General features: G+C 37.0%; 1 protein-coding gene across 1 annotated transcript in view; it reads left to right on the top strand.

Moving 5' to 3' along the window:
- Positions 1 to 21,837, top strand: part of DMD (dystrophin) — a 2,214,077-nt gene that overhangs the window by 491,561 nt on the left and 1,700,679 nt on the right. Inside the window, exon 12 of the mRNA XM_088454197.1 lies at positions 17,557 to 17,676. Coding sequence (XP_088310323.1) covers positions 17,557 to 17,676 — 120 coding nt within the window. The remainder of the gene's footprint in view (positions 1 to 17,556; positions 17,677 to 21,837) is intronic.

Raw genomic sequence — 21,837 nt, 5'->3', positions numbered from 1 at the left:
TTTATATGTGAGTAATATAAGATACAAAGTATATTAATCTACTTGCTTTCTTGTTATGAGATACAAAGTATATTATTTACCAGAGCAAGATGATTTTACTGTGTCATAAATCAAAATAGTAACATTTGTTACAAACAATATTTAATACAAAATGTTTGTTATTTATTATATAATATATGTACTGCTGGATATTTCGTATTGTATTTGAACCGTGTCACATAGCGCTTGTACACCGTTAATTAGGCGAACTTTCTTAAATATAAAACAAATCTGTCTTAGTATTATTTAATATAATACTATTGGTAATGTCTCCAATAATAATAGATACTGTGACACATTCGTGTCCTACAATAGTAATTAAGTATATACTGACTTATTACTGTCAGTCACAGGCACTTAAATACACAGTGCTAATGGCTACAACTTTTATGCGCTTATTGCTGGGTTAAGATACACTTCTCTCCCAGTGTCTCTATTAGCGCTATGTTGACAGTATACAGCAGCTCTGCTCACATAGTATTTTGCAATATTTTAATTTAGACAAATACATCCATATGATTCAGCATTCTTAAGCGCCTATGTTTACAGTATCCAGCGGCTCTACTGACACAATGTTTTACAACAATTCTTCTCTGTTCACAAAGTATTTTGCAGTAGTTAAGTTAGGACATGTGTGTCCATATAATTCAGCGGTCTGAAGCGCCTATGTTTACAGTACCCAGCGGCTCTACTGACACAGTATTTTACAACAATTAAATTTGGACATATGCGTCCATGTGACCCAGTGGTCTCAGGCGCCGATGCGCATTTCGCCGGATGTCCGGCTTCCTCAGGGCAAGCCGTGCACTTGGCCTTGCTTAGTTTAAATCCCTATCCCTTAGCTACTGTTTCTAAGGGGCGTGTGTATCTGGTCTGAGATGATCACTATTGAGAAATGTGTGTCTCCGCTTTCATATTAAGATACAATCCTATTCTTTAGAATGATCTATTGTTTATTTCTTCTTTGTTGTTATCTAATGTCTAACCGGTAGCTTAATAAATAAATACCCTCTTACAATTATAATTCTATATAGTAAGGATAATATCTACATTTTAAGAAAATGATAAAATTATCCACCAATAATTATAGTAAAAGGCAGAGGCAATGCTATTATGTTGCACTGTGACCTCCTTATTGTTATCCAGGATTCCATCACTGACTTACATGGCTGCTCCATCATACTTACTGGCACTTATAATCAAACTCCCATAATACATGCCTCTGTTTACACCCCAAATGTGCAGCAGGGTCCTCTATACTCCTCTTTCTTTAGCCAACTAGCTCGTCTTCCCAAGTGTCTTACAATTATAGGAGGTAACTTTAACACCACTCTCAATCCCACCCTGGATAGATCCCGCAGAGGTGCTTCCCTCCCAGCCCATGCTAAACTTTCAAAAAGCCTCCTTTCACAGCTTTCTTATACCCATCAGCAAGAGGTTATACTCACTATTCCCCTCCCTCACGATTTATACATGCACATTGACTATTCTTTGAAGACCATGCATCCACTTAGGCTCTACTCAGGGCTCAAAAATGCCCCAATTCTTGGTCCGACCACTCGTCAGTGGAAATAGAGGTTCACTGTCCCACAGTCGCCCAGTTCCACCTGTTATTGCCAAGTGCCAAGACTGTTCCATTACTCATGACCCCCAGGAGATAACTAAACAATTTCACAACTTTTATGGATCATTATATAACCTTTCATCTATGCTCCCTAATACCACCCCATCTGGGGATGCTATTCGCCAGTACTTTAGCTCTTGTTGTCTTCCTAAATTGTCTATGGCTCAACTTACTGAACTTAATTTCCCCATTACAGAAGAAGAAATAACTGAGGCTATTAAGCAGCTCCGTCGCTCTGCTGCACCAGGTCCAGTTGGTTTTACTAGTCTTTATTACAAAAACTATCTGAGCATCTACTTCCTATGCTTCGATCTTTGTTTAACTCGCTCTTAGAGGGTTACTCGCTTGGAGAAGCCACCACCAGGACTAAAATTATTGTGATCCCTAAACCGGATCATGACCCTTTAGAAATGGGTAATTATAGACCGATTTTCCTTCTAAACGTCTACATAAAATTGTTTACCAAAATACTAGTTAACTGTTTGGCACCATTCTTGCCCTCCCTGGTTTAACCGAACCAAGTGGGGTTTATCCCCAATAGGCAAGTTGCGGACAACACTCGTCTCATTGATCTTATTCACTTCACACAAGAACGTTCTTTGTTGGCCCTGGTGGTGGCTCTTGATGCTGAAAAAGCCTTTGATAGAGTAGCCTGGCCTTTTATACATCAAACCCTTCTCTGTATGGGCTTCAAGGGATGGCCTATCCTCTGAAGCTTTCACCATTAGCAATGGCACACTTCAAGGATGTCCACTTTCTCCCCTTCTATTTGCTCTGGTGATGGAACCATTAGCTGCCAGAATCAGATTAAACAACAACATCTCAGGTGTCACCATTGGCAGATTGGATCACAAGATAGCACTATACGCTGATGATGTGATCCTGACTCTAACTGACCCTCAACACTCACTTCCCAGCATATTTGAAGAAATAGTTTCCTATGACCGATACTCTAACTACAAAATCAATGCCAACAAATCTAAAATATAGGATCTTAATATTCCCTTAGCAGACCTCACATTTCTCCAACAGCATTACACATTCCGATGGCAGCCTCACAAACGTAAATACTTAGGTGTTTATCTCACTAGACCATATTTAGAACTACATGCTGCCAACTTCCCTCAGTTGTTTTCCTCTATCAGAGCTGATCTCTCTATTTGGAATAAACAATTCATATCTTGGCTCGCCTGCATGGCGGCAGTCAAAATGAACATCTTACCCCATCTTCATCATCTCTGGCAGACACTCCCGATACCTATCCATGTAAAAACACTGGGACACCTTCAAAGAAACCTCTTCGATTTTATCTGGGTGGATAAAGACTGTGCCTCCTTCAGAAACACCACACCTCTGGAGGGGTTGGGGTTCCTGACCTCATTAAATCTTTTTGGGCAGTGCATCTTGCCCCATGTATACAGTGGCATGCTCCTCCTGCACAGAGTGTTTGCACTAATATTGAGGCTGATATAATTATGGTCTACTCCCCATCCAGCCTCCTATGGTGCTCACCTAAAAATCACCCCACCACATGGGACTTTTGCACTAAATTTTATTGTCTTCACTCTCTCCATCCCTTAATAACCCCTCTCTGGAATAACCAGCATTTCCACCTGGTATCAATCATCTGTTATTCCACTCCTGGATCTGTCAAAACATTCTCTTTCCTCTCGATATTGCTCTTTTGCGTACCTTTCTTGACTTTGCTAGCATGGAGGCTTGGTTCTCCATCCCACATAAAGTATTCTCTCAATACCTTCAAATTCGCCATTTCTATGACTCCCTTTTGACCAACTCTCCACCCCTCACTTGTCTCCCCATAGTATCTATATGTAGGCACTCTCTGGCCACTAGAGGTCCTATCTCAACCATATATCAGTTGGTACTATCACACAACCAACCTCCAAAGGAGGCCCATGAGCTTGCCTGGGAACATGACACAGGCAAGACTTTGCCCCCTGAGGAGTGATCTGAAATTAGGCTGGAGATTGCCAAGAGCTCCATCTCTGTAAGAATAAAGGAAAACACTTTTGTTGGTATATGGTTCCTACCCATCTACACTCAATTTATACTACCGCTTCAGATTTATGTTGCCGTTTGTGTGACCAATGGGAAACCTTGCTGCATATTTGGTGGTCTTGCCCTCACATTCAACCCTTTTGGAGAAAACTTTGCGACTTAAGTCTATTACTGGCATTTCAATGCCTAATTCTCCACTTCACTCTTTGTTATCCTGGCACATACCACATGCTCCACGCCCATTTTATAAGTTAATAAAACATATTCTAACTGCAGCTTAATTCCACATTGCCTCCAAATGGAAATCACCCTTTCCTCCCTCCCTCTCAGCTACTATTAATGAGATCTGGTCGTCTACAGAATGAAAAGGATCACCTCTGTATTACATGACACCCCGTCACCTACTGTAATCAAGGTTTGGACTCTGTGGACTATTCACTTTGAGGCTGAGCCCCCATTAAAGACGATATAGCTCTTTGTTTGTTCTAGATGTTAGGATTGTGGCGACTCACACCGACTGGTCCCCTCTACCCTCCATTCCTCCCTCTCTCACTCTATACCCTCACCCCTGCTCTCTTCCTATTCCTTGCTAATCATCCCCCAGCTTTACATATTTTTTTTGCTTTTAGATCAACAACAAGATAGCTGTTATGTTTGAGAGAATTTCAGCAGTCATTCTGGCCATTCATTCACTTACACCTTCTATTTGTGTATTACTCTCTCTACTTCGGACTGTTGTTCAGTTTCATTTTGCAGTTGACTGTGCCTTCCTGGCTCTTATTCCCCTTATGTTGTATTTTATATTTATTTTTGTATAGTGTGTAAAAAAATTAAATAAACAGATTATTAAAAACAAAGAAATGCAGAGAAGTAAAAAAAAACTGTACAAAACAAACTAAACAGAATCTCAAAACCTGAGCTCTAACCACTTTCGTAAAAATATATTTTTTCATGAGAGTTATTAGAGTGAGAGCACATTGGTATAAATGTGGCAGGTTTGTGTGTATTTTATTTTTTAGAGTATGTCTATAAATGCACTTCTCCACTGGATTACAACATAGAACAATAAAATGGACCCAATTAAAATAGGATGACATCTGTAATCTGCCAGCTCAGGGCCTGTGTAAAAATTACCACAATTCACCTGATTTAGGTATAAAGTTAATAATTAGAAATTGGGCATGTGAATTAAAAATGTTTTTGAAGCAATTTTGAATGATTTGAAACTGCTGAACAAAACACACCCTAAGTTATTGCTTGGGTTTTTCTTTTCCTCATTCAATACTCAACAAAAAAAACATCTGATAAAAACATCAAAATTGCCATGTGACTTGAATGAATAGCCCCAATAGGTACGTTTACTGGATGTGTTATGGTTGGACAAATATGAAATATGTGGCACTTACTGTCAAATATTAAACTCCTCTTTCCCACTAGACTGTAGGACCCTCATACTGCTTTGCTTATCTGTTAATACCTAGTCTTGTTTTATTACTGAGTTTGCTTCAAACAGTGAAGATGATGGTAATAATAATAAGTATTATTATTATTATTATTATTATTATTATAGTAGTAATAATACTTTGGGTAGTTCCTTTAGAAAAGTTGAAAAGAAAATGATAAGAACATAAAAACACAGTGATTATACTTTATATTTGCACTTTAGGTTGAGTGATCAGATATATTTTTACACTTTTGTGAAGCATACAAGTAGTTTTGTACATGTGAACCAGATGTAAGACCCCCAACAGACATGCATGATATTGTTTTGGCCCTTGATGAACATTTCCCAATATAGATAATGGCTGTATCAGTTAGAGAAGTAAGGGGTTTACTGGGAAATTCTAGTAGCACATAGCTGTTGTAAAAAATGTATTTATATCATTATTATACAACCTGTAAAATAATAAGACTTGATGTGATTTTTTTTTTGTGGTGGGTTTAAATACAAATTTTTAGATATTTAGGGCTTAATTTCCCTTTTGGTAAAAACTTATGGCGTTTGAAAGATCATGTAGAAGTAACAGAATTGACCTTATTTTCTTTTATGTAGCATAGCAACTACTGGCTCATTACCATTACTCTTATCAAACTACAGTATAACCTTGAGAATTACAGCTGAGAATTGCTGTTTTTTATATGTGGTTATATAATTATATATTTTTTTACCTAAAAAGTATTGAGGCATTCTATTTTTATTGAGTTTATGAAGCGCCAAAGTCACCTTAGGTTAAAAATTAAGCTACTAAATTTTACTGTGAAACTAAGGGTTATTTGTACTATTTGCTCATAGAATACATCTGGAGGTAAACTTACTCCTAAAACCTACATTATTTACCTACAGCACTGTTAGCATTATGTTAAAAATTATATTCAATTTCTTATTTGTTGATGTATATCATTTGTTACATTTTTATATTCTATGTGGTCACCTCATCTTGAAAAGGGAAAAAAATCAGACCACACTATTGTCTGGTAGATACCAAGAATTAAAAAATGAGCATCACTGTCATGGTTGACAACTATTTAAGCATTGGCCAGCCCACATCAGCTTTTTACAAGTGCCTGCAGACAAAACAACTGATCCTGATTCCAAATTGAACTTTAGGGTTGCATCTGTGATATCATATAGTTTTGGCTTACCAAAGTTTTCACTACTGTCAAGCCACCCCCTGGCTTATGATATGTCCCTATCCAATAGGGATAATGGATAGGTCATGGAAGCAGTCACTGCCTGTATACTCTACCACGATTATGTCTCCCATGACACCACAGTAATTTCTAATAGTTTATATCATAATGACAGGGGAAAGACAGAGACTTGATACAAAATTTAGAATTCACTCTATTTTGTAATCTAGAACCCAGACTATTGTTGTAAAGTGTAGAATTTAGTGCCCAGAGGTAGCCAGCCCAAGTGTGACTTTTTGGAGCTTCCTGTGATCATCTAACGTTTTGGTTAGAATCAGAATCCAATCGCTGGAACTGACACAATTCTGACCTTTTTTCTGACTAGTCTCAGGGATAGAGGACTCATCCCAGGATTGCATTATATCTTTTTTATGCTTTGGGGTCATGTGACTCCTGCTCATATGAGCTCTGACAAAGTTTGCTCAACTTGCCTGCTATTTAAACTCCACTCTGTGCAGGATTACCTGCCAGAGTAATGGTCTTCTAACTCCATCATTTACTTTGTGTATCATGTCTGAGTATCTCCTGGTGACTATATTGGCTTGTTCCTGGTTCTCATTCTGCCTTCCAATACGAGAACTTGATGTTAATTTTCTGTTTGACCTCTGGTATCATGACCCAACATTTCCTTAGAATATAGATTCTGTACTGAACTGCCCTACTGGTGTTGTCATGGCTTGTATGACCATTCTACTACTGTTTTCACATACACCATATCAAGAGTTTTATCCAGGGACCGTGATCTGATCACTGCATACAGTGATGTACTACCATCCTTGCAGGAGGCTCTGGTAATAACCCGCAGTGGCTTAGACCCCATACCCAAGAGTTCAAATGCAATAATCTTGATTAGTACAAAATCCTACTGTTTCCAGTGACTATGATAGGAACACAGAAGGATTAGCAGAACTAAGAGTGGCCAGAGGTGCCTGGATTCAGTGTACAGTAAAGCATATCAGTATAAAAGGTTTGAGGCAGAGGTGAAGTCGAGGATAAGCTGGTACTGGTACATATGTAGAAAATTACTAAAATCTGAATACAGCAGGAAACAGCAGCAACTAGAAGATTCGACAGAAGAACATTAATTAATAGTCAGCCAGCTAGCTCAGTGCAACCTTTTGGCCTCAACTGGATAAAAACAATATTGTGAGTTGTGAGGTGGTCAAAATTGTCTGGAAATGAGTGAAAATTAATGTTATTGAGGTTAAAAATACTCTAGAAATAAAAATAGGCTCAAATTATGTGTTTTTAGCTTTTTTGCCAAAACCAGTCATGGCGGTTTGGCAAAACCAAAACTGCCAAACCAATTTGAACCAAAACCAGCTAAAATGGTTTACATCTCTAATAATAATACACTATCCAGTGCATAAGGAGACCAATCTGTAAATACATGTCCAGGGCAGTGTAAGGTTCTTTGCTGCTAGAAAATCTGTGTTTGCCACTGCGAGGAGCTACATTTATTATTACAGGGGTTGATCCCTCCTGTTTATGGAGTAGAAAAATCTTCTGCAACATCAGAGTTGGCGGAAGTTAGCTGTATTGCATGTAAGAAACTAATGATACTATTCTGCTCCATAAACTGAGCATGTGGTGGCTCGAGGGTTTGATGCATGTTAGTGCTTAGTATTAGAGGCAATATTTCATAAACCATTGGTTCATCTGAAATAAACAAAGTCAAATGCAAAAATAGATACTCAAGAATTTATAGTCAGAATATTCTGAAATCTAATATATGCGAGATGATTGTAAACTTAGCGTCTAGTACAATATATTATATTAATAATAAGATGGCAGAACTTCATAGAGTGGAAGCTGTCACAAGCCACAGTCGCATTCCGTTGGATGGTGGTTCTATCAGGCCGGTTGCTGGGAGACCAAGACACCACACTGTCAGCTCATGAAGTCCTCCCTTTAGGCGGTACATCATCCTTCCAGGAGTTGGATTGGTGTTTCCTCCTCTTTCTGTCCTGCTGGAGCGTTGCCCGGGTGCTGGTGATAGAGTTTCACGTGTTTCAGTTTCCGGTTTCTGCATCGTGTTGGTCAAGTGTCCACAAGGGGTACCCCAACCACAAAACCATAGACTCTTTGTTCAATCCACTTTGGACTCGTGACATTAGCAGAGCCTAAAACAGGATACCTACACTCTGCAAATAATCACTTAGAGCTGACTGCCTGTAATGGGCACATCAATGTTTGTTCCTTCCCCAAACCATTTGCCTCTAGATGCTGAGCAAAAGACATGAAGCAATAGACGAATACTGTACTCAGTTCTCAAAATAGGAATCCCTTTTTCCCCCCTCATACTAAATTGCTAGATTGACTATGTTGGTGTAGATGGTGTACAGACAAAGCAGCGTCTAATCAGTTGTTGGTGCTCTAGGACATTAAAATGTTTTTTCTATTAGCTTTAATTATCCAAATGCACCACTGATATCAGAGATTACAAGTCAGTACAGACTTGCTGCATAGTCCTTAGCTATCTCTTCACACTCACTGCAGTAGATTTTTACCCAGCTTTAAAATGTACTTTAGGTGTATATGGGCAAACCTGCGACACAATGGTTAGAATTGCTGCCTCAGAGAACTGGGGCCAAATATGTGTGAGATTTATATGTTCAACTTCTGTTTGCATTGGTTTGCTTTGGGTGCTTCAATTTCCTCCCACACTCCAAAAACATATTAGTAGGTTAAGTGGAATTTGAAAAAAAAATTACCCTATTCTCTGTATGGTAGCTGGTCGACTTGTGGACATTCAGAAGGTTGACAGTCAAAGTCTACACCAGAATGTCGACAGATTCTGAATGCTGACATGGTCATTACGTCAACAATTTATATGAAGACATGTTTTTATGTCACACTGTTAAAATGATGACACTAAGATGTCGATGTTTAACATGTTGGCACTAAAATGTTGATATTTGTTTTTTTGTTTATTTTTAGGGTTAGGACAGAGTTAGGTTTAGTGTAAGGCTAAAATAACCAAAAAAAGTGTCAAGATATTGGTGTCCACATGTTAAATGTCAACATTCTCATGTCATACCATGTCAACTTTCACTCATGGCTACATATTGTCTACCTAACTATTATGTTGATATTCTGACTGTCGATATTCTGATTGTCGACCTTCTGAATGTTGACAAGTCATACTACACCCCTCTGTACAGCATACGGAAAATTATGGAACTGTATAAACAATAACAGTACATGACATTTCACAATGTTTTCACTTTGTATGTATGGAAAGAAATAAAAATCTGCTTTGACTCGGAGACTCTTCGTCTGGTTCTCATGTAGATTCTGCAGATGAGTTTCTCCAGCCTTTTTTGTCTTGATCGATATTAAATGTTTACATCAATATACACGCTAGACGTGCTTTTCAGCAGATCAGAGTACATTTCATAGTGACTATAAATACAGTATTTCTGTAGAATGTTATTTCTTTTAAGAGGCTCTCTTTGAAGTCTTTTGAAAACATCAGACCTAAGAAACAATCATTGCCTGTGTTACATGACATTTGGCATTTGAATGTAAAATAATGAATGCTTCCACGTTGAAGTACAAAATGTAAAATATTTATAATATATCATGCTTTTGTAACCCATCGAAAGTGCTTTATGTTTTAGTATATGGTTGAAAGAAATTATAATTTTTATTTTTTTTGTTTCATTTGAAAACACTTTTTTTACAAGTCATTCTGTGATCTGTTTTAGCATACCTCTTGTATAAAATGCAAATATTAAAATAATTTTCACCTTTTACAACTTTTAGTTTATATTGGTTTGTGTTGAAGATACTTTTGAAAAAAATCTGATAAATGTATTTTTCAATTATCTTTTATATAAATTGTGAGTGAAAGTAGGACAGTTAGAAAGGGAAAGTAATTAAAGAATCTAGTCTTATTACATACGTTCATTATGAAATGGAAAGATTGTGTTTAACACAAGCAGATAACTACAACATTTTCTAATGCAGCCATGCTGGTAATAAGTAACCTATTACTCAAAACATGAGAAATAGGAAATATTTGCTATTGGGTACTTCTGTGATATTACAGTAGGTATTGAAAGGAAAATAATAAATAATATTTTCCAGCCATTTTCCTACATGCTTTACAAAATGCGTTTAATCTATGAAATTGATTTTATCAGGTGGGAGAACAAATGCATATGTGTACATAGCAAACATTGGCACTTTATATAGTCCCTAAAAACAGGATATTGGTTCATAGTGTGATTAGAAGGGGTTAATAAACTGATTAACAAACAGCACATGCATAACTCATGTTGACCTCTCCAGTCATGACACCCTACAGGTTCCTGTTCACAGCATTGCTTACAGTTTTGCATTTGAAAACCAGAAATGGGAGGATTTATCAAAATGTCTGTTACTTATAAGATATTAGAGAGTGGTTCAATAAGTATGGTAACAAGATCTATCACATGTATAATGTTTTCTGTTTCATTCTGATTTCCTGCCAGGCCAGAGCAGGTAGACCACTGCTTCCCCTCACAGTCATACTTTCCCAACATCAGTGTAAGATGGTGGGGCTGGTGGAACATGGTCAAAAATTGAGGTGCGTAGTGTGATAAGATTTCTGCATCTAAAGGACACATCAGCAGCTGAAATTCATCACCATATTGTCCAGGTGTACAGTGATAGCATCATCTCATGGAAACAGGTTTGGGTTTGGTGTACTGCTTTTGATAACGGCAGGACAGACATTCCAGTTGAGCAGCAATCCGATTGGCAAAGCACATCCACCACAGATGACAAATTGTACTGCATTGAAGGTCTGATTCATGAGGACAGATGCAGTTGAGATAGTGATATGTCTGACAAACTAAACAGTGGTAGTGGATACTGGTACAACATTGTTCATGAGCAAGTGGGGTACAGGAAAAAGTGTTCACGCTGGGTACCAAACCAACTCATAGACGTTCACAAAACCAATAAGATTGGATTGTCTCTCGTGCACTTGACTGGGTACCATGAGAAGGGAGTGCAGTTTATGCAGCGTATTATTACAGGCGATGAAACGTGGGTGCATCTTGTGACACCAGATATATATATATATATATATATATATATATATATATTGTTGTCATTTGGCCAACTAATGCTGTTATTCTTGAAATCAAAATGGGGGTGCGGGGGGTTGAAAAATATCATGAGGCAGGTGTAATTACAGTCTCATACTATACCATGGAGAATGGTGCCCCTAATTCCACACAGTTTTGCCAAGTCATACAGGTATACTAATATGAATTCCAGCACAGCACAGTTAAGTAATCTGGAATGTGATTGGTCAAGGCTATATTAGACAGTGTTCTTTGGTAAATATTTTCAGGCCGTAGTTACCAAAAGAGATGTAGCCAATCATTTTGACCATTTTCAGTCATTTTAAATGAATGACACATAGTTAAATTAAGATATAATTTAATTAGCTAATACATACTCTATCAAAAACATTTCATATTCAAAATACTCCTGAGTTGGTCTGAGAATGACATAGTCAATTTCGAATGTACGGTTAATTTGCAAAAAAAAATAAACCTGCTCGTTTTTAGTATGTCAGTTTTAATGAGAAATGAGATTGAGATTTCTAAAAATCTGAATCACAAAATCATTAGTATCTAGCTGGACTTTCAGGGATGTTCTACACTCTTAGCTAGTGATAACAATGCCGTAAACACATTCTTTGTTCACAACATCGCTGTTTTTTGCTAATCCTGCCATCGACACTCTCAGCATGTTGCACTTTACTAAATAAATGGAAATAACTGAACACATAGCCAATTAGATATGTTGTCCCTAATGTAAGTATATATATATATATATATATATATATACACATATATATATAGTCAGGTGCATAAATATTGGGACATTGACAGAATTTTCATATATTGTCCTCTATTCACCACCACAATGGCTTTGAAATGAAACAAACAAGATGTGCTTTAACTGCAGACTTTCAGATTTAATTTGAGGGTAATTACATCCAAATCAGGTGAACTGTGTAGTAATTGCAACAGTTTCTATATGTGTCTCCCACTTTTTAAGGGGCCCAAAATAATGGGACTAACTAAACAATCCTAAATCTAACTTTCACTTTTTAATACTTTGTTGCAAATCCTTTGCAGGCAATTACAGCCTGAAGTCTGGAATGCATAGACATCACCAGATGCTGGGTTTCATCCCTGGTGATGCTCTGCCAGGCCTCTACTGCAAATGTCTTCAGTTCCTGCTTGTTCTTGGGGCATTTTCCCTTCAGTTTTGTCTTCATCAAGTGAAATGCATGCTCAATCGGATTCAGGTCAGGGGATTGACTAGGCCATTGCATAACATTCCACTTTTTAGCCTTAAAAAACTCTTTTGCTTTTGCAGTATGCATTGGGTCATTGCCAATCTGCCCTGTGATGCGCCGTCCAATGAGTTCTGAAGCATTTGACTGAATATGAGCATATAATATTGCCCGAAACACTTCAGAATTCATTCTGCTGCTTTTGTCAGCAGTCACATCATCAATAAATACAAGGGAACCAGTTCCATTGGCAGCCATACATGCCCACACCATGACACTACCACCACCATGCTTCACTGATGAGGTGGTATGTTTTGGACCATGAGCAGTTCCTTTCCTTCTCCATACTCTTCTCTTCCCATCACTCTGGTACAAGTTGATCTTTGTCTCATCTGTCATAGGATGTTGTTCCAGAACTGTAATGGCTTTTTTAGATGTTGTTTGGCAAACTCTAATCTGGTCTTCCTGTTTGTGGCTCACCAATGGTTTACATCTTGTGGTGAACCCTCTATATTCACTCTTGTGAAGTCTTCTCTTGATTGTTGACTTTGACACATATAGACCTACCTCCTTGAGAGTGTTCTTGATTTGGCCAACTGTTGTGAAGGGGTTTTTCTTCACCAGGGAAATAATTCTTCTGTCATCCACCACAGTTGTTTTCTGTGGTCTTCCGGATCTTTTGGTGTTGCTGAGCTCTACGGTGCGTTCTTTCTTTTTAAGAATGTTCCAAACAGTTGGTTTGGCCACACCTAATGTTTTTGCTATCTCTCTGATGGGTTTGTTTTGATTTTTCAGCCTAATGATGGCTTGCTTCACTGATGGTGACAGCTCTTTGGATCTCATATTAAGAGTTAACAGCAACTGATTTCAAATGCAAATAGCACACCTAGAATCAACTCCAGACCTTTTACCTACTTAATTGATAATGAAATAATGAGGGAATAGCCCACACCTGTCCATGAAATAGATTTTGAGTTGATAGTCCCATTACTTTTGGCCCCTTAAAAAGTGGGAGGCACATATAGAAACCGTTGTAATTCCTATACCGTTCACCTGGTTTGGATATAATTACCCTCAAATTAAATCTGAACATCTGCAGTTAAAGCACATCTTGTTTGTTCATTTCAAAGCCATTGTGGTGGTGAATAGAGGCCACAATCTGAAAATTCTGTCAATGTCCCAATATTTATGGACCTGACTGTATATATATACATATATATATGAATGACACATTATATATATATATATATATATATATATATAATGTTTCCTAGGAAATGTAATTTAGTTTTCGTGATAATAGTAGTTTTTATTTTATTTATAAAAGAACAAAAAATCGCTCCGAGAAGGTAATTTACTGAAATGGAAAAATGTAAGCCTGTCACAATAAAGCCATTACATATGAAATGCAGACTCCACAATATATTGTGGTTGTATTTACAAACAAGTTCAAACAATCAATCACCTGGGAAAGTTCTACTGTGTATTTGCAGATCCACCCATGCCGCTTTCTTGGTGCTTTCTATGGCACCATAAGACACTATAGTATCTTATGGTGCCATAGTATAGTATATAGTATAGGTGCAGGAAGTACGGTGTGGAAGCCCTGTGGACCCACGTACAACACACACCAAGCACCCATTATAGATTCACCCATGCGTGAAGGGATATGTAATCAAAATTCACTCACTATTACTGAGTATCTGCAAGCTTTGCTTCTCCTCTTCATCCTTTGTACTTAACGCCTTAACATCTCTCGTATTTACCTCAGCCAAGTCGTCTGAAGAAGTATCAGTCTTATGATTGTAAACAGCTAGCCACCTCTCCAAAACAATATGTTTACATTCTCCTACACTTATCTGGCAGTCCCACATCTTAATCACTCCCTAGCAACAAACCTTGATCTAGAATACGGGTGGGCAATAAGCAGCCCCCCTGATGGTGTAGAACTACACATCCCAGCATGCCCTGCAACAGTTTTGCTATTTGACAATCTTTAGCATGCTGAGATTTGTAATTCAACAACAGCTGGAGACCGCTTTTTGCCCACCCCTACTCTAGCTCAAGGTTTGTTGCTAGGGAGTGATTACGATGTGGGACTGCAGATAAGTGTAGGAGAATGTAAAAATATTGTTTTGGAGAAGTGGTTAGCCCACCCCTCTAGAGGCTAAAGCTACTCTTCTCAGCATTGACCAGGATCTCAGAAGCAGACTTTTTTTAATAGGAGATAAGAAACTGCTTCTGATTGGCAGCTCGGCTATTAAGTAGGCAGCCTCATTGGAGATGAACTCCTTTCATGTCAGGTGCACCTCATGAGTGGTCCAATACATCCATAGGGTTTTTTTTAATTCTCTTTCAGACCAAAGGAAAAATATGTTTTCAGGTATTTGACAAGATTACTTATCTCATGGAGGTCAAGACTTTTTATATACTTAAGGGGGTTCTATTATTTATTTAGATGCTAAAGCAAGTAATACAGCTACTATTTATTTGCTAAAGGGGGCAATATAAATTTATTTACTAAAGGGTGCAAGACTTGTAGTGCGCACTTGTAGAATTAGTGCAAGAATACAATTGCTTCCATGTGCATGTTGGTACTTGAAGTTTTACAAAGTGCTACCATGCAGTCACACTGATTGGCTGTGAGTTCCTGCTGGAGCTACAAGTGCTTATACTAAATTTTAACTATATTGCTCTGTCACCAGAAGGGACCCAATACTACTTACCATTATGTCCTCTCTAGGAAGCTGTACAAAATGTTTCTAAAGAGAGACTGCAATGTTCCCTACTGGATAAACTAACCTCTTTTTTCTGTCTTCTATGCAATCTAACACATTCAGTTCCCCTCCTTATTTTGTTTCCCTACATATTTTGTTGGGAAAAACATGTAAGGAAACAAAATACCTGCTGTTATTCTATGCTTTATAAGTTGTGTCTGATGCACAAACTATACCCTGTACATTTTTGTCTGTACAAACTACCTAGTACTGCATCTAAGAAATATATCACATTGTTTTGTAACCCATTATTTACCCACAAATACAATCTAATAGGTACATACAGCAAGGTATATACTTTATACACATCTATTTTATAGGTCAATTTACCAAGTATTTACAGTAGATTTGAACACATTCTCATTCTCCATCCATAAACTGTGTTTCTGTTTCTTATCTCACCTACTTTTTCAATTATTAATAATACAATGTCATCATTATTGACCAGAGCCCACTGTTTAATAGGATTTAAGAATGTGAGTTGAGCTTCATTCCCTGAGTAGCCTAGGATGGGGGTGGGTAATAAACCCTACTGGGATTTCTCACAGTTCCTGACAGACAAATATATTTTACATCTCTCCACATGCCCATCATATACCCTGCTTGCCCCTTACATGCCATCACTCTCCTAAACATGCTATTTTGTGCCATCAGAATCCTCTATGTGCCCATAATATGCCATCAGACCCCTCCATGTGATCCTAATATGTCATATGATCTCTATACATGGTATTATATGCAAACAGCCACCTTCATATGTTCTTTACATACAATTAGATCCCTACACATGCACCTTTTGTGTTATCAGACTCCTCCACATGCAAGTAATATGCCAACAGACACCTCCATATATATGTAATGAAACTCCTCCACATGGCCCTTATATTACATTAGACCACTCCAGATGCTGACTCCTGCTGTAGCTTGTTAACTCCTGCCACATTGTCTTTAACGAATAGTGAGCTCTGACTAAAACATTCACACACCTCTTTAGCTAGTGGCTCCAGGACTGTCCGACCTTAGATTTTTTATCTGCCCTATCACCGTCTGAAGCATGGAATGCTAGGAGCAATACAGTAGACAGTGTTCTGTGGTATGAGATGAGCTGTGTGCAGGTGAGACAGGCTTTGGAGGTGAGCTAGGCAGAGATGGATTAAGCATGTGGGAGGCCCGGGGACTTAAAACAAAGACTCCCCATGGGGAGGAGAGGTAAGATGAATGGGGAGCCAAAGAGAGGAAGAGAGAGGGAGTTAATGTAGGAATTGGAAGGCAAGAAGCAGGAAGGGGAGATGGATCTGTGGCTCATATGAAAAGTGGGCCATTCACTGATGTTGGGGCAGAGGCCATGACTGGAGGTGATCTGGGCCCTGTAGCAACAGTACCCCCTGCACCATTGTAGTTACAATCCTGTCCTGTAGAATGAATAGTAATTTTGTTATTAATCTGTAAAGTTTCGCTGTACAGCCAATATACAATTGTATTCATTTTTGCTCTCGTGTTTTATTGTCAGTAGCTGGGTGTGCAATTCTATGTTCTGTTTATACTCTACAATTTGTTGTTGATTGATTATTGTATAATTTTATAGTGGGGATTCATGTATTATTCATTGTTGTCTGTGCTTTGTTTAATATTGTTTAATGTGTTCTTTGTTCATCCAATATGTATGCTGTAGACCAGTGGTGTCAAACTCGGGCCCCTCAGCTTTTGTGGGGCTACATATCCCAGTATGCACAGCCACAGTTTTAGCATGCCCTAATAGCAAAACTGTGGCACTGCAAGCTGGGATGTGTAGTTGCACTGCAGTTTGAGGGCCCGAGTTTGGCACCACTGTTGCAGACCATATAAAAATAATAGTAATAAATAATAATAAAAGCATGATTTGGCAATCCTGAGTAAAATCATAATATGTTCATATTGATATTTTAGATGTTAGTAAAACAATTTGCTTCTGATGGGAAACATGGACATTATTTGGGATATTTTATGTCAGGTTACAAAACTGCTTGTCAAACCAGTTCTTTTCTTTTCTTAAATAACCACATAATTCAGAACATAGTAATTAATTCTTAATTTTCTAATCTTTTAACTTGCTTTTTTTTTAGGTGTTGCAAGATGACTTGGAACAAGAACAAGTTAGAGTAAATTCACTTACTCATATGGTAGTGGTGGTGGATGAAGCAAGTGGAGACAGAGCTACAGCTGCTTTAGAAGAACAGTTACAGGCAAGAACACAAGTTTTACACTATTATGTGAAGTAATGGATGGTTTAAAACTGGAATATTGTACAAAGTTTAATATAGTAAATTATAGGTACAGCGTGTACAAATTACTCTGCAATCAAATAGTATACAATGGATTCTGCAGCCGGCTATAGATGTGCTACATTTACTATGTCCAATTATTGCTTGCAAGTGTTTGTACATTGACTTATAGTTTTCCTCTCTAAGGTACCATAAATTGGCAGTTGATCATAATGGAAAAAATATAATGGATTATGATATATTGGGGTTAACACAGAATTCATAATTTTTCTGTAATTTTCATTAAACCAATGCTATCATGTTATATTGGTAATATACACTAAAAAAGCATAAGGCAATTAGGACACAAGGATATTCAAACTCAACAAGGTGTTCTGTTATAATAATGAAAATAGTCATTTGTATATGTTACAGGACTCTTAACTGACTTGTTATCTTTTAATAAGTAACAATAGAAAGGTGTTATTCCTTAGGTTACTCTAGTTTAATATAACATTTAGCCAATGGAATAAAATGTAATATAATAAAATAAAATTTCAGTAACCAATAATTCTTCGCTCTATAAAATTCTTTTGATATTGTAATTATTTTTTAGAAAGCAAGGCAAATAATAATTTTATTCTAGTTTTAGACGCATTGTCAATTAGATTATTTATTATACCCAAAATACTTCGTAAAATATATCATAAACATTATTTATGTAAATAATCTAATAGGATATATATTAAACTGGATGTTTTAATTATTTCATAATAAATAAAACAACTGTAAGAGCTATGCTAGCCTCTTGGGTCCACTCATTTGTTACTTCAGAAAAATCTAATTAATTATGAAGACCTCTTGATCAAATTGAGACAATTACAAATATGTACATCAAAAGGGCCTTTTTATAAATTATAACATTTTACTGGGTTGCAGTTGTATTTGTATAATCTAAAGTTGCAGAATACAAATGGGCAGCAAAATAGAATCATTTATTTGGTCTGTGTTTTGAAATATAGCCAACTATAACAAATCAGTATGCTAACAATTTTAAGAATAACATGAATCACTGAATCAAAACCCAGGTGACTAAAAGGCTTTAATTATCTTCCTATAATTAGACCACAACTCATTACTACACCTGAAAAGTTGGGAATATGGTCAACTATGTTTTATACTCTGGAGAACAATGCTTTCTTTGTAGTTGCTTTCCTTATACTCTGGCGATTTTGATAGAATATATATTAAAAAAAATTAGTTGGTGCTAAAAGTATTGTGAGCTGCTAAGTTTTGTATCTCATTACATATATTTATTATACCAGCTGTTACCATGGCAAAACTCATCATTAATAGTATAGCATGTTAACAGGGTAGAGTTGCTAACCAAATAGGTCAGGGGAGGACCCTAATGGCAGGAGCTCAAGACTGTAGTGGCAACAAAAAGGAAGCAACCAGGAATGCCGATATTTTGTTAGACTAGAATACTTACATTAAGCCTTGGAGAGAGAGAAAGTGGAGAGAGATAAAGTACAAGCCAATAAGCTCCTAACTGCCATGTTACAGGCTGTGTTTAAAAAATGGCAGGGGCTGATTGGATGGTACATTATCTCTCTCCAATGCTTAGTACATCTGCCCTGATATGATATGTCAAGGAAACAAATGTATCTTGCACAGGACAAACAATGATGATAATAATTTTCTATAGGTAGGAATTAAATGTATTAAGCAATTAGATGACCCAACTTATAAGTGATTAGTAAAGACCTACTTGATATTCTCTATAGTTCATGTTGGTGGTGCTCCCCTGGGTAAACAACAGTACATACATATACTCAGAAAAATTGTTGTAGAAAAGGAGAATCTACGACAGCAGCAGGAAGAACCCTTTGTGTGGGCATTACATGATTATTATATATGGCTTGTGTGATACAAGAAATAGTATACTCTAAAATATAACCTTTAATAAATATGGTTAAAATATATGAGGAAATTAACACAACACTTTTTATAACAAATATATAGAATACATTTTCTTAGTAAAAAATGGCGGGGTGACCATATTAACACAGAGCCTCAGTGTTAGTGAGATAAAAATCAATGTCTGAAGAGGGTTATCATGTATTGCTGAAAATAGATAGTATTGTCTTAATGCTGATTAATAATTAATTAATTGTTGTTAACACATAGACATATTCATCAAAATATACTGTAGGTAAAAGAATTTGAATCCGCGGAGTGAGCTCATCAGTGAAATAATTGGTAATACCAATTCGCATAACAGTTTTGTATTATATGGCAGATGATTTGTTAAAGATTGTTTCATCCAATTTGCTCTAGATTGTGCATATCTAATTGTTAGTTTGTAAATTATATATATGAGTACTGATATATATGAGTACTGATATGATGTGTCACTACTCCTCATAGGGACTGTAGAAAGGCGCAGCTGGTATGCACATGGCATGTGACCGCAACAATTATTTTCTCTTTGTTTCTGGTATTCTGTAACTTTCTGGATTGCGGGTTCACTGATATTAAAATCCATTCATACATGTGTATTTAAAAACACATTAAAGGTTGCTTTGTGTTTTAATTAATATTCTAAATTTCTTTTAGTAAAATGACTCATTAGCTTGTGTGAACTGTTCCACAACTCTATCCAAGAAGTGGCAGATAGGAAGGTAAAATGGCAAAGGGTGGATTACAGCTTGGCACATTCATCCATCATATGCTAGCCATGGATGTAAGTGTGTTGTATGAAATTATTCAACATACAAAGCCATTTTATAATTTAAAGTAAATTCCACTTTATAATTCTTAAATATAGACTTAATATTGTTATATAATGAAATGTTACCATATTGAGCGCTAATTGAACGTGTTAGTGTATGATACAGGGTGGATGTATTTGCATAAATAAATAAAAAACAAACAAAAAAAACACACACAAACAGACACTAATATAAAAAACAATAAATCACTAAAAAGATGTATAGAGAAATAGAGGGGAGATGTGTAAGGGATAGGGAAGTGAGGTGGGGTTTGCGTAAGCAAAAATAAAAAAATAAAAAATAAAAAATTATAAAAAATAAAAAATAAACAAACAAAAAAAACTCACCAACAAACAAACAGACAACAATATAAAAAAAACAGTAAATCGCTAAAAGATGTATGAAGAAATAGAGGAGGGGAGATGGGTAAGGGATAGGGAAGTGAGGTGGGGTTTGGGTAAGCAAAGCAGTAAAAAACACAAATAGCCAATGTTTAGCGCTTTTGTGCAAAGTTGGAACGTGGGAAAAATTGTCCGGTGCTTAGTGTGTAAGGTATTGGCCGTTCTTATTGGTGACTCACGGTCCCTATTATTACCCTACCTTCGCTGCTCCTTCCAGACTGTGTGTGCCACACTGTGCCTTCTCCGTATTCACGGGGACTGTAGTGTTAGTGACTCGCTGCGGCTCCTGATAACGTCAGAGGTCGGCGGTCTCTTCTGCTTTTTGTCCCATCTGTAGTGGAGATGTGGACTTTTGTTGCTCCATGTAAACACCAACGTTTCGCACAACTGTGGACGCTTTTTCAAGGTGGTTTCATGGATAGCCAAACCCCACCTCACTTCCCTATCCCTTACCCATCTCCCCTCTATTTCTTTATACAACTTTTTTAGGGATTTATTGTTTTTTATATTGGTGTCTGTTTGTTTTGTTTATTGTCTGTGTGGTTTTTTTTTTTGCTTGTTTGTTTTTTTATTATTTATGCAAATACATCTACCCTGTATCATACACTAACATGCTCAATTAGCGCTCAATGTGGTAACATTTACCTATATACCAATCCAGTAACACAGAGCAGCTTTTTTATTCTTTTTAGCGCAGCAAACTAACATTATCCTCTTAGATTTAATATTGCATTGTGTGTACACTTGCTTTTTATATTTGCATGAGTGGCTTTATCCACACTTTTACTACTACGGACAAAAATAGAGAGATACAAAAAGGACTGCATGCCTCAACTTTCAGCCCAGGGCAGCAATAAGCACATTTTCCAAATTATATTTAGTTGCTTGGAGACTACAAAGCAATTTGGCATACCAGTCCATTCACCAAACCGAAACAGTATGGTAGCAAGCTCATACCTACAGCATTG

Source organism: Taudactylus pleione, unplaced genomic scaffold (genome assembly GCF_031769625.1).
Source record: "Taudactylus pleione unplaced genomic scaffold, aTauple2 ptg000609l, whole genome shotgun sequence".
NCBI classification, from domain to species: Eukaryota; Metazoa; Chordata; class Amphibia; order Anura; family Myobatrachidae; genus Taudactylus; species Taudactylus pleione.
Note: the sequence above shows the minus strand (reverse complement) of the source record. Positions and strands in the feature narration are given on the sequence as shown.